Consider the following 19,157-nt stretch of genomic DNA (forward strand, 5'->3'; position numbering starts at 1 on the left):
TATTACCTAATTTACTCCCCCAATAATAACTCTGCACAAATTCACTCTACGAACTAAAGCTACTTGCACAACAACAACAACAAAAGCAAAAAGTAAAATATTAGTTATATCACCTTCATCCATCTAATTCGTAACTCTAAACAATGAAGCTAAAACACAACGTTTATAAGAAATTAATCCTATATGGATAATTAATCAGACAGAACAAAAAAAGAGAAAAACTTTTAGATTACCTTCTAATCTACAAACTGTTGGGGTCGGATTCTATCCCTTATTAAGACCGAGCCAAACTTTGATGAATATGTGACTAGCTCGGAACGTCCCCTCAATCAGCTCGGAAACTCCCCTCTATTCGGCTCGTAAGCATTTCTCTATCGCCTCGGGAAAGGTCCCTCTCACGGCTCGGGAAGTGAGCTAATCGGTTCGGGTATGACTTAGCTAATAAGTTCGAGTACCGAGCCCCATCTAAACGGGTACCCGAGCCGGTTCGCCACTCATACTCCCGAGCTCGTTCGTACCTCAGCCGTCCGAGCCAGTCCAAGCACCAAGGCATCCGAGCCGTCAAATGGTTCAGATACCCAAGGAAAAACCATCGGCTGCCCGAGGCAAAGACTTAGAAGAATATTCTCCTTCAATACCAGTTCTAAGCAAGGCACCATTTCCAAAAAAGAAGAATCATTTCCGATAAACCCGGAAATGATAAAGAAGAATCTCGAAGGATCAACTCAAATCAGGAAATCTTCCAAGAAACTCCGAAGAATAAGGAAAATGTCCTAAATCCGCGATATTCTAAGCCGACTTCAAGTTAAATGGAAATCTTCCTAGAATATCGCTGGAGAGGCGGTTTACCATCCCTATATATAGAGACTCAAGGCTCACACAGGGGGGCAAGCAAGATCGCTCTAGAATTTACACTACACAAAGCTCTTACAGCACAAACACTTTTTCTTTTACGATCAAACTCTTGTACGATCAAAACTACTCTTTTCATCAATAAGATCAAGAACACCATCTTTGGTTACAATTGTTTCTGTTGTTCTTTGAGAATTCACGCTTATCGTATCCCTAAATTAAAACCCTAGACAAATCTCGATTGTGTTAGTTTCGACTTCCACACAAACCCAGAAGAAAGCTCATCCTGTGATGATTATTGTTGGGGTCGGATTCCATCCTTTGGCTCCGAGCCAGACTTTGAACACCTTGGGAGTTTTACAGAGATCACCTCGGGATATCGCATCAGCCACCTCGGGTTATCCACCTAATCGATTTAGTAGACCCGAGCCCCTCGCCTCGGGGATACCTGAACAAGACGTCTCAAGCACCCGAGCCCAATTGCCTCGGGGGTACCCGAGCCCAGTCGCCTCGGAAGTACTCGAGCCCAACCGCCTCGGGGCGCCCGAGCCCAATCGCCTCGGAGCACCCGAGCCCAATCGCCTCGGGGTACTCAAACAAACCATTCTAGAGTGCCCGAGCCAGTCCTTCCTGTGTACTCGAGCCGATTGCACGAGTTCTCCGAGGCGAAGTCTTCATCATCACCCGAGGCAAAGACTTGGTAAATATTCACCTTCAAAGTATCATTTCCAAGTAAGGTATCATTTCCGAAGGATCATTTCCGATAGACCCGGAAATGATAGGGGAGAATCTCGAAAGATCAACTCAAATCAGGAAACCCCCGAAAAATAAGGAAACTATCCTAATCCGCGATATTCTGAGCCGACTTCAAGATAAATGGAAATCTTCCGGGAATATCGCTGGAGAGGCGGTTTATCACCTATATATAAAGAGACTCAAGGCTAAAGCAAAGGACAAGCAATATCGCTCTAGACTTTACACTATGCAAAGCTCTCACAGCACAAACACCTTTTTCTTTTACGATCAAACTCTTGTACGATCAAAACTACTCTTTTCATCAATAAGATCAAGAACACCATCTTTGGTTACAATTGTTTTCTGTTGTTCTTTGAGAATTCACATATATCGTATCCCTAAATTTAAACCCTAGACAAATCTCGATTGTGTTAGTTTCGACTTCCACAGTTTGGCGCCGTCTGTGGGGAAACTTTAGAATTCTCTTACCCTAAGACGCAGAACTCGATTACCGAAAAGGACGATGAACGAAGACGGTCGTCAGACACCACCAGCTGGAGGAGGGATCCCGAACCCTCCGAACCCTCAGAATCCTCAAGCCGATCCGACGATCATAGCGACCCTAGCCGAATTGAAAGACTTGATGGTTAAATTCCAGAAGAAAGCTGACGACCAAGAGAAAGCTAACAAAACCCTGGCGCAGCGAGTCGACGAAATCGCAACACGTGGGCAACCAACCGGCAACACAAGAGTCGCAACCCGAGCCGACCCTGCCAGACGCGAGAACCAAGATGACCCCACCGAGCCAGACGCAGTGGATTTAACGGACGAGCTAGACGATCTGCAAGATGAGCGTACCCGAGCCGGAGCTAACTCCGCCGAGCGAACAGATCTCACTGACGATGAAGAAACTGAGGAAAACATAAGGTGGGCCGAAGAATCTGAAAGAGAAGACGAGCTAAGCAAGATCCGAGCCTCCCTAGCCAAGGCGGAAGCTGATATGAAGCTCGTCAAAACCCAGATACATAGCATTTCATCCTCCGCACCGAACATCGACCGAATTTTAGAAGAATCTCGGAATACTCCTTTCACCAAAAGAATTTCCGAAACGACGATGTCCAATCTGGGAAAGTTCAAAATCGACTCGTACAACGGATCAACCGATCCAAAGTGCCACATTAAATCGTTCGTGATATCTGTGGCCCGAGCCAGGTTCAAGCCCGGGGAAAAGGATGCAGGTCTGTGCTTACTTTTCGTGGAACACTTCAAAGGACCCGCATTAGAGTGGTTTTCAAGATTGGAACGAAACTCGATTGACAGTTTCGACGAGCTGTCGACACTGTTCCTCAAGCAATACTCCGTGCTCATCGACCTCGGAACCTCCGACACGGATCTGTGGTCCCTGTCTCAACAGCCCACCGAGCCGTTAAGAGATTTCCTCAAAACCTTCAAATTGACACTAGCCAAGGTAGAAGGAATTACAGATGTAGCCGCTCTTTCGGCTTTAAAGAAAGCCCTCTGGTATAAGTCAGAGTTCAGGAAAGAGTTGAATCTGTCTAAACCGACAACAATTCGCGACGCGCTGCACCGAGCCTCGGATTTCGTCGCCCACGAAGAAGAGATGGCGCTACTAGCGAAGAGGCACAAGCCAACGAAACAGGCGCCTTGAGCCGAGAAAGCCGAAAAAGCCCAAGCGACGCCTCCGGTCCAGAAAAAAACACGCGAGAGCGGTACGTATACGCACCACGAAGGGCGTAATTTCTCAGGATATCATAGCTATCAGATTGACACGCCCCGAGGCCGTGGCCGCGGCAGAGGCCGGGGCCGTGGACGAGGAAGAGAATCCTTCACTTGGACAAGGGATCAGCCACCGAGCAATGATCAAGAATATTGCGAACACCACAAAATTTTCGGCCATCATACCTCGAGATGCCGAAGCCTTGGAGCCAAGTTAGCAACCAAATTCCTAGCTGGAGAGCTCGGGACAAACGTTACTCTTAAGGACCTCGAGCCAGAACCAGAGCCCGAGCAGACCAACCCAAGAAGAGACCCCGAACCAAGGAACCAGGAGTCTCAGAAAAGAACCCGGGGGTCGGAAGACGAAGACCGAGATGGTACGCGGCAGAAGGTTCTTACCATAATGGGTGGATCGCCATACTGTCCTGACACCGTAGCGGCAATCAAAGCTTATCAACGTCGAGCCGAGACGCCTAGCAACTGGACAAGACGCTTCGATCGACCTAACGACGTGATCACATTCGAAGAAAGCGAGACAAACGGGCTCGACATGCCTCATAACGATCCGATCGTCGTCACTTTAGCGATAGGAGACCATGATATTTACCGAGTATTAATTGACACCGGCAGCACCATCGACGTAATCTTTCGCGAAACGCTCCGACAAATGAACATCGACATGTCACAGGTGATTCCGACCCCGAGGCCTGTCCTCGGATTTTCAGGGGAAACTTTGATGATGCTTGGAACCATCCAACTACCAGTCCGAGCCGGCGGGGTAACAAAGATAGTCAACTTCTCAGTCACCGATCGACCTACCATCTACAACGTCATAATGGGAACTCCGTGGTTAAACCTAATGCGAGCTGTCGCATCAACATATCATCTGTGTGTCAAATTCCCGACCCCCAATGGCGTGAAAACGATCTGGGGCAGTCAGAAAAATTCTCGGATGTGTTTCATGGCAGCACACAAACTCCGAAACCCTGTCACTGAAGCGAAGGCTGAAACGGATCACAAGAAATCAAAACTTGGCCGGAGTGAAGAGAAGGCTATATCTAAACAGTTATAGCAATTACAGATCGAGGAGGCGCGCGAGGAGAAGAAGCCTACCTCGGATCCTGTAATCTCCATTAGCCTCGACGACGAACGGCCTGAACGATGCGTGGAAATCGGCAGCGACTTAACCGAGGAAATCAAGACCGAGCTCATCTCATTCCTAAAAGAGAACATCGACACTTTTGCCTGGTCGGTTGAAGATTTACCTGGGGTAAGCATCGACGTAATCTGCCACGAGCTGAATGTTGACCCATCTTTCAAGCCCATCAAGCAGAAGCGAAGAAAATTGGGTCGGGATCGCGCAGATGCAGTGAACGCCGAAGTAGAAAAGCTCCTGAAGATCGGCTCGATCTCTGAAGCAAGATATCCGGACTGGTTAGCAAATCCTGTCGTGGTTAAAAAGAAGAACGGCAAGTGGAGAGTCTGCGTCGATTTCACCGATCTGAACAAAGCTTGCCCTAAAGACAGTTTTCCGCTCCCACATATCGATCGTTTAGTGGAAGCAACCGCGGGAAATAAGTTACTATCATTCATGGATGCTTTCGCAGGATACAATCAGATTCTCATGCACCCCGACGATCGACGACATGTTAGTCAAATCCCTTGAAGAAAGCGATCACATAGCCCATCTACGCGACTGTTTTCGCCAGCTCAACAAGCACAACATGAAGCTTAACCCGGCAAAATGTCGTTTCGCGGTAAAGTCTGGAGAATTCTTGGGATATCTCGTAACTCACCGAGGCATCGAGGCAAACCCGAAGCAAATCGATGCTCTACTAAACATGCCCTCACCACAGAACAAGCGCGAAGTCCAACGTCTCACCGGGAGAGTCGCAGCCTTGAACCGATTCATCTCGCGGTCCACTGACAAATGCCTTGCTTTCTACGATACTCTGCGCGGGAACAAGAAATTCGAATAGACCGATCGCTGCGAAGAAGCTTTCCAGGAACTGAAGAAGTATTTGGCCAATCCACCGGTGTTAGCGAAACCAGTCCCGGGCGAGCCATTATTCCTGTACATCGCAGTCTCTGATACGGCTATAAGTGGAGTCATAGTCAGGGAAGACAGAGGGGAGCAGAAGCCGATATTTTATGTCTCGCAAACGTTCACCGACGCGGAAACACGCTACCCGCAAACTGAAAAGCTCGCCCTCGCCGTAGTAATGTCAGCTCGGAAGCTACGGCCATATTTCCAGTCTCACTCAATTGTCGTCATGGCGCCCGTATCACTCCGAACCATCCTGCACAGTCCGAGCCAATCGGGACGCTTGGCCAAGTGGGCGGTAGAACTCAGCGAGTATGACATCGAATACAGAAACAAAACATGCGCGAAATCCCAAGTCCTGGCCGATTTTATCATCGAGCTGCCAACAGAGAACGCCCGAGAAGAGTCACCCAACGCTGTTTGGATCCTCCACGTCGACGGCTCATCCTCAAAACAAGGTTCTGGCGTCGGAATCCGCCTGGCATCACCAGAGGGTGAAATCCTTGAACAATCCTTTCGGCTAAATTTCGACGCGACTAACAACGTGGCTGAGTACGAAGCGCTGATAGCAGGACTTAAGCTGGCTCGGGGACTTAAGATCAACAAGCTGCGAGCCTTTTGCGACTCCTAGCTCGTGGCTAATCAATTCAATGGAAAATACGCGGCTCGCGACGAACGAATGGAAGCGTATCTTGCTCTCACGCAAGACTTGGCGAATCAGTTCAGAGAGTTTGAGTTAACCAGAATCCCACGAGGTGAGAACACATCGGCCGATGCCTTAGCGGCTCTAGCTTCAACCTCCGACCCAAATCTGAAGAGAATCATACCGGTTGAGTTCATCGAAAAGCCGAGCATTGAAGATAATAGCAAGGATCAAGTTCTAACAGCTCGGGAGACAGAAGAACCAGAAGAAATGGACATCGAACAGCTAGACCAGCAAACTACGGACGCAACCGAGCCCGAATACGGAAGCGACGCCAAATGGATCGGAGCCATCCGAAGCTACATTGCCGATAGAGAAGTTCCTACTAAAAAATGGGCAGCTCGGAAGCTTAAGGCCAAAGCGGCTCGGTATACTCTGATCGACGGAGAGCTCTTTAAATGGCGATTTTCTGGTCCCCTCCTTATCTGTGTCGAAGGAAATGAAGCTCGGAGAGTCATGGAAGAAGTACACGGCGGATCTTGTGGAAACCATTCTGGCGGAAGAGCCTTGGCTATAAAGATCAAACGCCACGGATATTTTTGGCCGACGATGGTCAAAGACTGCGAAAAGTTTTCTCAACGATGTGATAAATGCCAGAGGCACGCACCAACCATTCATCAACCCGCCGAGCTCCTCTCTTCCGTCACTTCGCCTTATCCATTCATGCGATGGTCCATGGACATCATCGGACCTCTACACAACTCCAAGCAGAAGAAACTCGTCCTCGTACTGACAGACTACTTCTCCAAATGGATCGAGGCGGACTCCTACGCCAGCATCAAAGACGCGCAGGTCGAGAACTTCGTCTGGAAGAACATCATTTGCCGCCATGGGATACCTTACGAGATCGTCACAGACAACGGATCGCAGTTTATTTCGGCTCGGTTCGAAGGATTCTGCGAGAAATGGGGAATTCGCCTCAGCAAGTCTACGCCTCGGTACCCTCAGGGAAATGGACAGGCCGAGGCGGTAAACAAGACGATTCTCGACGGAATAAAAAAGCGCCTCGACGCGAAGAAAGGCCGCTGGGCCGACGAATTGGAAGGAGTATTATGGTCGCACAGAACCACGCCGCGGCGGGCCACGGGAGAAACACCTTTCGCCCTTGTCTACGGCACGGAGTGTGTGATTCCCACCGAAGCTGAGATCCCGGGACTAAGAAGACGTTTCCTCCCCGAGCAGGAAAATTCCAACACTCAGATGATGCTAGACGAGCTGGACTTAATTGACGAAAGAAGAGATTCGGCTTTGATCCGTATGCAAAACTATCAAAATGCAACGGCTCGGTACTACAATTCTCACGTTAAGCATCGCCGCTTCCACGAAGGAGATCTTGTACTGCGCAAAGTTTTCCAGAATACTGCCGAACAGAACGCAGGTAAGCTCGGCACGAATTGGGAAGGACCTTACACGATCGCAAAGGTAATCCGTCCCGGCGTCTACGAACTCGTCAACATGAACGGCAAAGCGGTACCTAGATCCTGGAACGCAATGCATCTAAGGAAATATTACCGCTAAAACCTAAGGTACGCATGTACTCGAACTACGGGGTGGCTTGATCCCTGAAAAGGGTACGTAGGCAGCTCGTCCTCGGACGAGTTCAGCTACCCCCCCTAATTAAAAAAGGGGGGGAGTGGGTCCGTATACATATATATACTCCCACTAAATTTTTCAAATTCTCTAAGTTTTTACCCTTCGGATTATCAATTTTATCCACCTCGGAAATTTTAACGGTCATCTCATCGACCTATAAAGCTAAAAGTTCGTTCGGACGATGGCCACGTCCTCGGATAGAAAAAGCTCTTTTCGCCACTTCGGTTACAGCGCGCTATACAAGCATTCGAGACAATTCGGTCGGAGATATCTTGCCATAAGGAAATTGCCTTCAGAAAACCCAGTTGACTTCGACACTGGTATCCTAGTTCGCTTCTAAGCACTGGTTTTGACTACATCAGCTCGGGTCGCAACCGATAAGGATTAGTCCCACTTAGTCAAAACCCAGTTATCCTAACACTGGTGCACGACTCACTACACTTTCGGCTCGAAAATTAAAACATTTGGATTTAACTTCTCAACGAGCAAATCATAAACCCGGTTAACTTAACACTGGTGCACGATTCTTCTCGCTGTCGGCTCGGAAGTTAAATCTAGCTATTTGACATTAGTATTGGATTCAGTTCAGAAAAGTTTTAAGATAAAAATACTTAACATCCAGTGGATAAAGCCGTCCAGGCATGTCTTACAAAAAAGGGCAAAAGAGAGAATAAAAAGACATCTCGGGATCAGATCGAGTCTTGGTTAACCGGCGAAACTTGAGCTACCTCGGTACCTCAGTTCGAACCAGACTGGTCGGCAACGCCTATCGCAGCCGCGGCGCCTTCGATCGAACGGTTCCCGAAGCTATCGTCGACAGAGTCCGGGGAAACCGGAGGAAGCTTCAAGTCCTCTCGCAGCTCGGTCCCTAGACGGACGTACTCATCCTCGGCGTCCCCATACTCAGCCGTCCATTGAAGGACCTCGGCCTTCTCATCTTCTACCTTTTTCCCTTCCTCCAGCTCGGCTATCAGCTCGGCATTGGCCCGCGCTTGCACCAAGTACATGTAGCGCGTGGATACCTCCCCGAACTGGTCCATCTTCGCCTCGATAGCCCTGACCTTCTCGGCAAACTCCCTTTTGGCTGCCCTCCTTTCTCTGACAATCTCCTTCTCCCGGAGAGCCTTCTCTTCGTTAAATAACCGATGGAGTCGTTCGACCTCGGCCTCAAGCTTTCTCTGAGTCCGCAGGCTATCCTCAGAAGCTTTCAATTGCTCCACCTTCTCGGCCTTGGCCAACGCCTCAGCTTCTTATTTAGCCGCGATCGCCTTGGACAACCTAGCTTCGACCTTAGCTCGGGACGTCTCCGATCTCTCACGGGCCAGCTCGGACTTCCGAGCTCCAGAATCATAGGCCCGAACCATGGAATTCATCGAATGGAAGGCCTGAAATAGAACGAGAATCATTAGCAAGCAAATATGGAAACGATAGTAGAATATGGAAACGATAGTAGAATAGGCCAGCAGCGGTTTCACGGTAGTTTTGAGCCTCCAACAAGGCGTCGGGAGCAGACAGTGGCGGACCCGAGCAAGAAGCGACAAAATTCGCCGAAGCGATCTTGTCCTTGTACACTGGAGTTTCGCTACGACTCCTTTTCTCCTTCCTAGAAACTCCCGAGCCATCACCTCGGGGTCTTTTTCCCCTAGTTTTGGATTTCGCCTCGGTGGCTGGAGCAGCAACGACAAGAGCCCCTACCACCTCGGGGACATCGGTCGTAGGGGAGATGTGCCCGACCACCTCGGGAACGATCGAAACCATATCCCGAGCTTCATCAGTTGCCTCGGCACCAATAACGACCTCAGGGTTGGCCTCGGGAGGAGTAGGAGGTCTGAAGTTTGCCTCCAAAACGGCTTTTTCCTTAGCCGCCTTCTTTTCAGCAGCCTTCCTGGCTCTCAGAGACTGCGCAGCGCCCTGCATCTCGATAAGATGATCTAGGTGATGATCGGACGATTCGGAAGAAGACTGGCAGGGAGCTCCGTGCAGCAAACGCATGGCTCTCTCAATTCTTTCTTGGGAGAAGTGTTTTGTCCAATCGCACTTCCGAGCAATTAGTTCGTCGTGGAGATCTAGAAAACCTTCGGGAATGTCTTCGAGAAACGACGGGTTCCGATCTGCATGAACAAGAAAAACGGTCAGTAAAAAGGTTAAAGCAAAACAAAACAGCAAATACGACTTCGGGCGTAGTACCGATTTGTCTCCACTTTCCAACAACTTTCCCTAAGTAGTCCTCGTGGACACTATACTCATTCAAGGCTACGTAGAAGAAGTTATTGGTGTACTTCTCATCCTTGCTCGGGAAGCCACCGATAACCCTCCTATTTGGCCTCGGGGATATGTAAAATCTCTCAACAGGGCCTGGTATGCGCCGGATCTCCAGGAGATTCCTCAAGTGGCTAAGGCCGACAATATTGACTGTCTCAATACTTCGGACTAGAATCCCCACTAGATGCCGCAGGCCTCGGGTCGTTATCTGGGATAGAGCAATCTTGTACGACCACAGAAACGCCAAAATCGGCCTCGGGATTGGAAGCCAAAGATAGCAATAGTAGAAAAACCCCTCGTAAAGGGTAAAAACCCCCTCGGGCGGATCATCTGCTCGCTCATTCGGAGTTGGAAGTCTTAGTTTAATCCCCTCGCTAAAACCGAACCGGGCCTTGAGATCCCGAAGGGAGTCCTCCGTGCATAAGGTGGAACCCGGGGGATCAGGTTTCCTAGCTTTCTTGGGTCGTTTCCTCTTCTGTTGACCCTTGGCTACTTGAACTCTAGCTTGAAGCAACCTGGCCGCCTCATCAGAGTCATAATGAACCTCCTCGGCCTTAATAGGAAGAAGAGGCGCCTCGGGGGCACTTTGCCAGCTTGAGACCCCAGCTTCGCCAACTACCGGCGGATGTATCCCCCTCCTATTCAAAATCGCCTCGGGATCATCAGGCAAATCCTGATCCCGAGCCACATCTGCAATCGCGTCTTCCCGAGCGATGAAACGGTTCGGGTCTTCTTCCCGTGAAGCCGACCCTGCATCACTACCACGGTACAATTCGATCTGACGGTCCGCCTCGGGGTCGCTCGAAGAACTCCAGACCATCTTTCTCTTGTAGACAGGGAGGTGAATGTCGCCTCGGGGCGAATCACTGGAATCAGAAAGAGACATTTTCTGGCTCGGGAGATTGAAGAAGTTGATCGGAGGAACAAAGCTTGACAGATCGGAGAAATCAACCTAGATCTAATGACGGTGGCGCTATGACGGAAGTATTAACGGAAAAAGTAGAAAATGCAAGAACTCAAGATCAGAGAGAAGAGAACGAACCTTGAAAATTTTCCTTTGCAATTGCGAAATGAAAAAATAAATCGGAGGCTTAACATTTATAGAGATTTGGGGCGCGTCGGGTACGAACGAGCCAAATAAAACACATCGTATCCGTGTCTAAGGCGCGTCGGGTACGCACGAATTGAGTAGGATACTTCGCATCCGCATGAATCTCGGGAATCAGCGAAAAGACCTTTCCACTTCTCGAGAAGGAATCCCAACCGTCACACGCCAAGAGAAGATGAAACGACAGGAATTCGAATCGCCAAAAACTTTAAAGGGACCGAACTGTCCAAAGTAAACGGCTCGGCCTAATTGTCATAGAGCTCGTCACGCTTGGGTCCCCAAACTAACGAGCTGGGGGGCTAACTGTTGGGGTCGGATTCCATCCTTTGGCTCCGAGCCAGACTTTGAACACCTCGGGAGTTTTACAGAGATCACCTCGGGATATCGCATCAGCCACCTCGGGTTATCCACCTAATCGATTTAGTAGACCCGAGCCCCTCGCCTCGGGGATACCTGAACAAGACGTCTCAAGCACCCGAGCCCAATTGCCTCGGGGGTACCCGAGCCCAGTCGCCTCGGAAGTACTCGAGCCCAACCGCCTCGGGGTGCCCGAGCCCAATCGCCTCGGAGCACCCGAGCCCGTCGCCTCGGGGTACTCAAACAAACCATTCTAGAGTGCCCGAGCCAGTCCTTCCTGTGTACCCGAGCCGATTGCACGAGTTCTCCGAGGCGAAGTCTTCATCATCACCCGAGGCAAAGACTTGGTAAATATTCACCTTCAAAGTATCATTTCCAAGTAAGGTATCATTTCCAAAGGATCATTTCCGATAGACCCGGAAATGATAGGGGAGAATCTCGAAAGATCAACTCAAATCAGGAAACCCCCGAAAAATAAGGAAACTATCCTAATCCGCGATATTCTGAGCCGACTTCAAGATAAATGGAAATCTTCCGGGAATATCGCTGGAGAGGCGGTTTATCACCTATATATAAAGAGACTCAAGGCTCAAGCAAAGGACAAGCAATATCGCTCTAGACTTTACACTACGCAAAGCTCTCACAGCACAAACACCTTTTTCTTTTACGATCAAACTCTTGTACGATCAAAACTACTCTTTTCATCAATAAGATCAAGAACACCATCTTTGGTTACAATTGTTTTCTGTTGTTCTTTGAGAATTCACATATATCGTATCCCTAAATTTAAACCCTAGACAAATCTCGATTGTGTTAGTTTCGACTTCCACAATTATGTTGAACATCGTCTTCTCCAAAACTCTCATCTGCGCTATCTCGTTGGAGTAGAGAGCCTTATCATTTTACAAATAAAAACCAATATGAATCTAGGTACTACTACAATATGAATCTAGTACCTCCTCTAATTTCTTCGTTTCATGTTTTTCTTCATCGTCATCGGAATTGTCATCTCATGCTCTCTTCTGAAACAACTTTTGATTCTTCATTATAACCTCAATTTTTTGAGCCGGAGTTTATCATCTTAACATTGTGATGATGATCAGAGAAGAACCCTGAAATCGATTCTCGTGTTATCGACATCCGGTGGATTACGCAACCACCGCCACAAACTCGCCCCAACATGAAGAAAGAGATTCTCAAGAGAGGAAGAAAACTTATGGAAAGGAGATATGGGGAGATGACAATCGAGAGGAGGGGGCGATAGATTAGGTCAAATGACAAATATATGTCTTCGGCTCAAGATCAAAACCGATTTGTTATTCGGTTTTCGTTTAAGAAATTTTGGATCCATTTAAGATCCATTTGTAAACGCACGGACCTTGGATTAATGAAAAACATAATCCCTAATTTACCCTTGACGATTTTGATTAACAATGTACAAAATCCAAAATTGAAATTGAAATTGAGGCCAAATTAGACCATTTTTCAATTTGTACTTCCCTTTTAATAGTAAGGGGATATGGACCCGGAAACTCGTGTCCGGAATAGGAAATGGATTTCATGGTGAAACTGTCGCTTATAGGTCCCAACTCATTGTGGACCAGAAAATTGTTATTTTCCAAATTAATAGATACCAAACAATGATGTTCTCTACTCCATAGGTAGGCCGGATCCCAGGCCGGATCGATCGATCCCAGGTAAACCGATCCCTTCTTCGTTTTTCTCTTAACCGAAAATTGGATTAAACCGAAACAACTTGATTCGAACCGAACGGAACCGAATCGACCACGAACAAAATACGGATCGAGCCCTTTCTCTCCCATTCACGAGCATCACTTCTTCTTCTTCGTGTAGCCTCAAGAACATCAAGTTTTCTTAAATCCCTAACTTTCTCAAGTGTTAGTTGATTTCAACAATTTTGGTGTCTATCCCACTCGATTTTTCCTCCTTTTTTCCATATCTAGTGTTTGTTTTCTCGATATGCAAAGGTATGAGTTCGAAATCCCTCTTTTAGGTTCCGTTTTTTAAGGTGAAAAATCTCTAATTCCTTCAAGGTGAAAAACGGACATGATCTTAAATTTTGAGGAAAAGCAAATTTTAGAGCTTTTAACTTGATGAATATGATTTATTGTTTAGTTTTAACAACTAGAATATAATGATTAAGCTCTTTAATTTGTTTTCGAGGGATTTTTTGACTCCACTCAATTTGTATTTTTTGAAAAGTATGGGATGAACGAACGACGCTGCAAGAACTTTTAAGCAACGCACGAGTACTTCCAAAGCTGCACCGCAAGAAGATCCTAACAAACATCCTGTCACGGGTGTATGGGATAAATATGACACCCAATTCACGTCTTGCCAACACGAGTTGCTTGCCAGAACACGCTTACTATGCTTGGATTTATTGATGATGTTGCAACTATGTTGAAGACGCTTGGCATGGGGAGATTGTGGAGATTGGAGCATCACGTGTACCCTAAGCTTGTGAGAGAGTACATAGCTACCTGTCGCCTCACATACAAGAATCCGAAGCAGCCAAAAGTGAGTGAAGGGACACTCACATTATTCCTCGATAAAAAGCACTACAACAAAACCTTGTTCGAGATCTGCGACATATATGGATTCACTAATAACATGGGATTTTCGTCCATATTTGTTATTGTTTTCTTATGTTTTAGGAAGTGTTTGGTGTGGTTTCAAGGCCAAAGAGGAGATATTCAAGTATTTATGGAGTCAATAAGGTTTTAGGAGTTTTAATATGAGTCAAATTAAGGCCTAAGACTACTCTCTCAAATAAGAGATCGTGTGTAGCACTTTAGGGTCGAATTCCACATAGCTCTTGTGTTCACACAATAGACTAACAAGTTTCGAATTAAGCTAAACAGAAAATATAAATATTTAAAATAAAAGAAAGCAATTAAATTCGGGTTTTAAAACAGATGAGGAAAACGTTAGGCTTAGAGATTTCTCAAGAAATAAACTAATAGTAAATCTAGCAAATTAATTAGGATTATTTAACGAACCGTTCTAGAACTCAAAACACTAATGAATAGCTAACCACCTCTCGATGCGCTAACTAACTAATCTAATATCAGTAATTCCACCTCTCGATGCGAATTCCTAGATCTAGACTAGCATTAAATTCAGGTTTGATATGTTCACCTTAGTATATAGGCCGATTCTTATTACACACCTATAAACCAGGCTCATCTAAGGTAGTTCCAGTAACAAGTGCCCTCTCGGATCAAATACCTATATCCTATGATCAAATTCTAGGTGATCAAGCTAGAACTAGCATTAAGAACAACCTAGATGAAGAACTTTATGGATTAATCCTAACAGGTAATCGATTTACTAGTTCATCTAAATCTCCAATGAGAATCCCTAAACCTAACAAGCAAACTACTCAGACATGGAGAATGAAACAAACAACATGTTATGAATAGAAAGCATTAAGAAATCAAGAGAAGAAGTAAAAGAGTTTAAGAAATCTTCTCTGGAGGAGCTCTCTCCAATTATCTCCCAAAGGGTTCAAGCTCCCAAGAACAAAGTAAAATAAAGGTTAGGTCTAAACAATGACCTTAAAAATCTATATATATGTTCTTAAAAACGTGCAGGGACTTCTTTGTAAATAGGGAAAACTTCTGGGACGATTCTGCAAATCTTCATAACTTCAAACACTCGCGAAATTGAATTGCCGTCAGATCTTGGTGTCGACCGACACCAGGAGTGGTGTCGATCGACACTTGCACGTATTTTTGTCTCCGGATTGCTCGCGCAGCATAACTTCTCGGTTTTGCTCCAGAATGATCCATAATCCCCAAATTGGTCCCGAACGTATAAAAACCTGAAAAGACTCAAAAAGACTCTAGAAATAACAAAAAGACTCGAAAACTGACTCATAAATCATGGTTAAAACCGGTAAAATCCGTGATATATCAAGTTTCTAAGCAAAATACACCAAAAGACGAGCAAAACCCGTTTCAAGACAAATTTGAATCTCCAGAAGTTAGGCGTCCATTGGAGGCCTTCCCTTGAAGGAAATTTAGAGATCTTAGACTCTATGGAAAGCTGGAAGAGTCAAAATTACTATGGAAGAAGAATCAACTCAATCCCAGCTGCCAAACATAAGTTACAGCCGATTGAAATCGGCCTGTCCAAGACCGATCACAAGGAGTGTGACCGGTGGTGAAGCCCTTGTTGGGACCGGTCACAACCCCACGTGACCGGTCTGGAGCCTCTTGGTGAGCACAGTCACAGACCCTCATGACTGAGCTTAGCCACCTCATCCCTGCACTTAATGAAACTACGTAGTTTTGCCGAGAAATCTCTAAATCAACTTGTTACTTCTCGAGGCCTATAAATACAAGTTGTGAACCCTAATTAGGGTGTGTCTTCGACCCCAACCTTTCTCTTCATCTCTTATCTATGTTCTCTACTTGTTTGAGGAAGAAGAATCCTCAACTCTGTATTTCCAGAGAAGATTTCTAAACCCTTTTTCTATACTTATACTCTTTCATGCAATCTCTTATTCATGTTATGTTGTGTTCTTTAAGTATGTGTGAGTAGTTTATTCGTTGGGTATAAGGGTTTCAAAGGGGATTCATGGATCTGTTTTCTAGGGTTTCTTAGATCTATATTTAGGTAATTTTTGTCCTTCGTTCTAGATTTGTTCTTAATGCATATTGCTTGAATCGCTAACTTGCAATTGATCTTAGGTGGTGGTTTTATGCATCATAAGTGTATAAACCCGCGTTCACTAGCCTAGATGTAAGTATCGTGTTATAACAAGCACACACCACTTAGTTATAGGGCTTTACAAACTATAATCGAACTCGTTAATCATGCTGGTTTAATCTCGTCTTTGCATGCGTTAGTTTAGTAACGGAGTTGTTAGACTTAGATAATTGTTTGGTCATAAGCCAAATGGTTTTACATAACTGTTTTGTAGTTCATGAACTGTTTAAAAAGCATAGGTTTACCTTTGTTTAAGACCCTAGAATAACCCGATCCGTGATACCCTGAGAAATCCCTGAAGCCCAACTTCTCGTTTATTGATAACCCTAATCGTTTGCTTGCTTTTATTTTCTTATTTCGTTAGTTATAAAACCAGAAAACCAAACCCCTCTTTTAATTTGTTTTAGACATATTCTTTTCTATTAAATTTGTACCGTACTTATAAGTCTCTGTGGGATCGATCCTTAAATACTACATCCGATTAACTGTGCACTTGTAGTATTCCGTGTAGTCTCTAAGGAAAAACTTTGAGGCGAAATAAAACACGCATCATTCACCAAGGGAGAATTTGTTGCGTTCCCAAAATTTCCTTCTGCGGTTATTGATGCCTTTGGGAACAAGATTGCTACATGACCATACGAGTCGCGTAAGGCGAATATTACACACATCAGGAATCCGGTTGTGCGATATTTAGCAAAGATCATCAGTAGTACTTTGTACTTCACACCAGTGATAGCAACAGTGACAAAGACTAAGTTGCCAATGATGTTCTATAACGTCCAGCATATGTTAGACGACTATACTGATCTCCCAGCACCCGATGCTAATGTAGTTGCAGTTTTGTGTGACGTATTAGTCAAGATGAAGACCACTGCTCCCACATCAGCCTCGCGAGGCCTTTACGTTGGTACCGCACTTACTCCCCTCTTCATCGGCTGCAGGTTAGACCTCTCCATAGTTAAAACTGACCTTACACAAGAGTTTATGGACATCGCATACCTGATACATACCCATTGCCTCAAGGTAGGTGATGTATACACATTCTTGGACGAGACGGTTTCACTTACTTCTGCATGCTACCCAACTAACATATCACTTCTCTTGTTTCTCATTTGAACTTGGAGTTCAACCCTGATGAGCAGTACCTGGTTCCTGACCCTTCAGCGAGCGTCGTTAGACAACGCAGGTTCACAGATGCTCCGACTGCAGATGAGCATGTTATGTAGGACGATGAGATTCAGGAGGATTCAGATGATTACGCACCTGCCGAGTATGCCCAACCATATCAGTTGCTCCCTAAGGATCCAACACACTTCCGCCTTTCACCTCCACCAGCAGGTGATGATATCTCCCGACAGATAGCATGGATGATAACATCGACGAAGAAGAACAACACTATGATGCACAAAATGTGGAGAGCCATATCTCGAATCAAGCCCTGTATATGTACTCGCGGAGAAGGTTCAGATGATGGAGATCGGGAGAAACGGTCCAAGGCTACTTAGGATCGACTTGTTGAGAGGTTAGTCCCTGTTGCTGAACATAGTGGAGCTACGACCACACAACCTTCACCCGAGCATTCTCTAGGCCCACGCCTAGGCAGAAGCAGGAGACAGTCTAGCGATCAGCAGATCTCCACTGAGAACCCCACCCACCACCGTTGAGTACCATAGTAACTCACCCTTTTCCCTTGTTATATACCATTTATATTTCTCTTTATTTTGATTTGCTTGCGTTTGTGTGGCACCTTTCCTTTGAACTGTTTCACACCGAGTCAGTGTGAAGCAAGTCAGAGGGAGGCTGTCACTTGTCTACTAATCTAGTTTGCATTTTTGATGTTTCTTTGAGTTATTTTGATATCTTTCTTTTGAGTCATTGAGTATGTTTTATCGATTCAAAAATCGTGTCTTTTATTGAGTCAAAATGTTGTTTGAGAACCATGATCTTTTCTTAGGGAATTGCACCTTGCTTGATATTATTGCTTTGGGATCATTTTAGCATTATTCGAGGATAACTTGAAAGTTCAAGAAAATTCATCACTAGATCGCTCTATAGTAGTCTCTATCTCTTTGAAATTTGGATGATTTGAGCTTAATCTTATATACTTGAACTTAATTTATCTCACTTAGGGGTTTGAGAATCATGTAATGGATCATACATTCAGAGTTTTCTTTGCATAATTTATATCACTCTTTGCTAACTCTGAATGGCTAGACTCATTTTTGGTCTAGTACCACACCTGTTCCCCCACCCATTGTTTGAAACTTCATGCATTCTTATATAATCATCATGATATGCATCCATGTGCGAAAACTATGGAGTACACGGACCGACATAGCTTTCTTTCTGTTAGGATAGTGAGTTGTAGTTTACTGGTTGTTGATATGTGATGAGATTGACTACAAGAAAACACGTCATTAGCGATGTTATTCAGCGACTGATAAATTAGTCGCTGAATTTGAGGACTGAATTGCGACATTTAGGCGACTGAATGTTGCCTAAACAACATTAGTCGCTAATCCGTCTGCATTTGGCGACAGATAAGAATAGTCGTTGTATAGTCGCCAAATTAGGCGACTAAGTAGCTTCTGAATGTTTAGTCTCTAAACTGGGCTACTAATTAGCCACTTTATAGCGACTATAATTTCTAATTGGGCCTTTTAATTGGTCTCGGTCCATTAGATTTACTGCGTTGGCCCATAGTATAAATTCCCTATTTCTAACTGAGGAAACCCTAATTCCGCATTTCTCTAACCCTAGATCCCTAATTCTCTCTCTCTCGACGAACCCTAACCCTAACCCTGCAATTTCTTTCCGATTCTCTACAAATCTACTTCTTTTAGGTCTAATCGATGGCTCCTCGTGTTCGCGGTGGAAGAGGAAGAGGGAAGAGGGGACCGAAGTCTCCGGTGAAGCGACCCACTGTCGTCCCTACTCGACCCACATCTTCCGGTGTGTCGAGTCGAAGACCAAGGAGCCTTCCGTCGCAGTATGAGTTCACGCCGGTGAACCCTGAAGATCCAAATCAT

General features: G+C 45.7%; 2 protein-coding genes across 2 annotated transcripts; one reads left to right on the forward strand and one right to left on the reverse strand.

Moving 5' to 3' along the window:
• Nucleotides 1–8,401: 8,401 nt before the first annotated feature.
• Nucleotides 8,402–9,581, reverse strand: LOC110228281 (uncharacterized protein At3g60930, chloroplastic-like). Its single transcript, XM_021025083.1, has 2 exons — nt 9,026–9,581; nt 8,402–8,913 (listed from the first exon to the last, which is right to left on the reverse strand). Exons 1-2 carry the CDS (start codon nt 9,579–9,581, stop codon nt 8,402–8,404), a joined length of 1,068 nt encoding a protein of 355 aa, XP_020880742.1.
• Nucleotides 9,582–13,622: 4,041 nt separating this feature from the next.
• LOC110228451 lies at nt 13,623–17,383 on the forward strand. Its single transcript, XM_021026033.1, has 2 exons — nt 13,623–14,072; nt 16,800–17,383. Exons 1-2 carry the CDS (start codon nt 13,783–13,785, stop codon nt 17,242–17,244), a joined length of 735 nt encoding a protein of 244 aa, XP_020881692.1. The 5' UTR covers nt 13,623–13,782; the 3' UTR covers nt 17,245–17,383.
• The last annotated feature ends 1,774 nt before the right edge of the window (nt 17,384–19,157 follow it).

Source organism: Arabidopsis lyrata (genome assembly GCF_000004255.2).
Source record: "Arabidopsis lyrata subsp. lyrata unplaced genomic scaffold ARALYscaffold_5, whole genome shotgun sequence".
Classification (NCBI taxonomy): Eukaryota; Viridiplantae; Streptophyta; class Magnoliopsida; order Brassicales; family Brassicaceae; genus Arabidopsis; species Arabidopsis lyrata.

Excerpts from the sequence above, each read along its gene's own strand:
- LOC110228451 (XM_021026033.1), top strand. The coding sequence starts at position 13,783 with ATGCTTGGATTTATTGATGATGTTGCAACTATGTTGAAGACGCTTGGC. Across the intron at positions 14,073-16,799 it reads GTTTTCTTATGTTTTAGGAA|GAATCCGGTTGTGCGATATT; the intron begins GTGTTTGGTGTG and ends TACACACATCAG.
- LOC110228281 (XM_021025083.1), bottom strand. The coding sequence starts at position 9,581 with ATGCAGGGCGCTGCGCAGTCTCTGAGAGCCAGGAAGGCTGCTGAAAAG. Across the intron at positions 8,914-9,025 it reads TCCATTCGATGAATTCCATG|AAGCTGAGGCGTTGGCCAAG; the intron begins GTTCGGGCCTAT and ends CGGCTAAATAAG.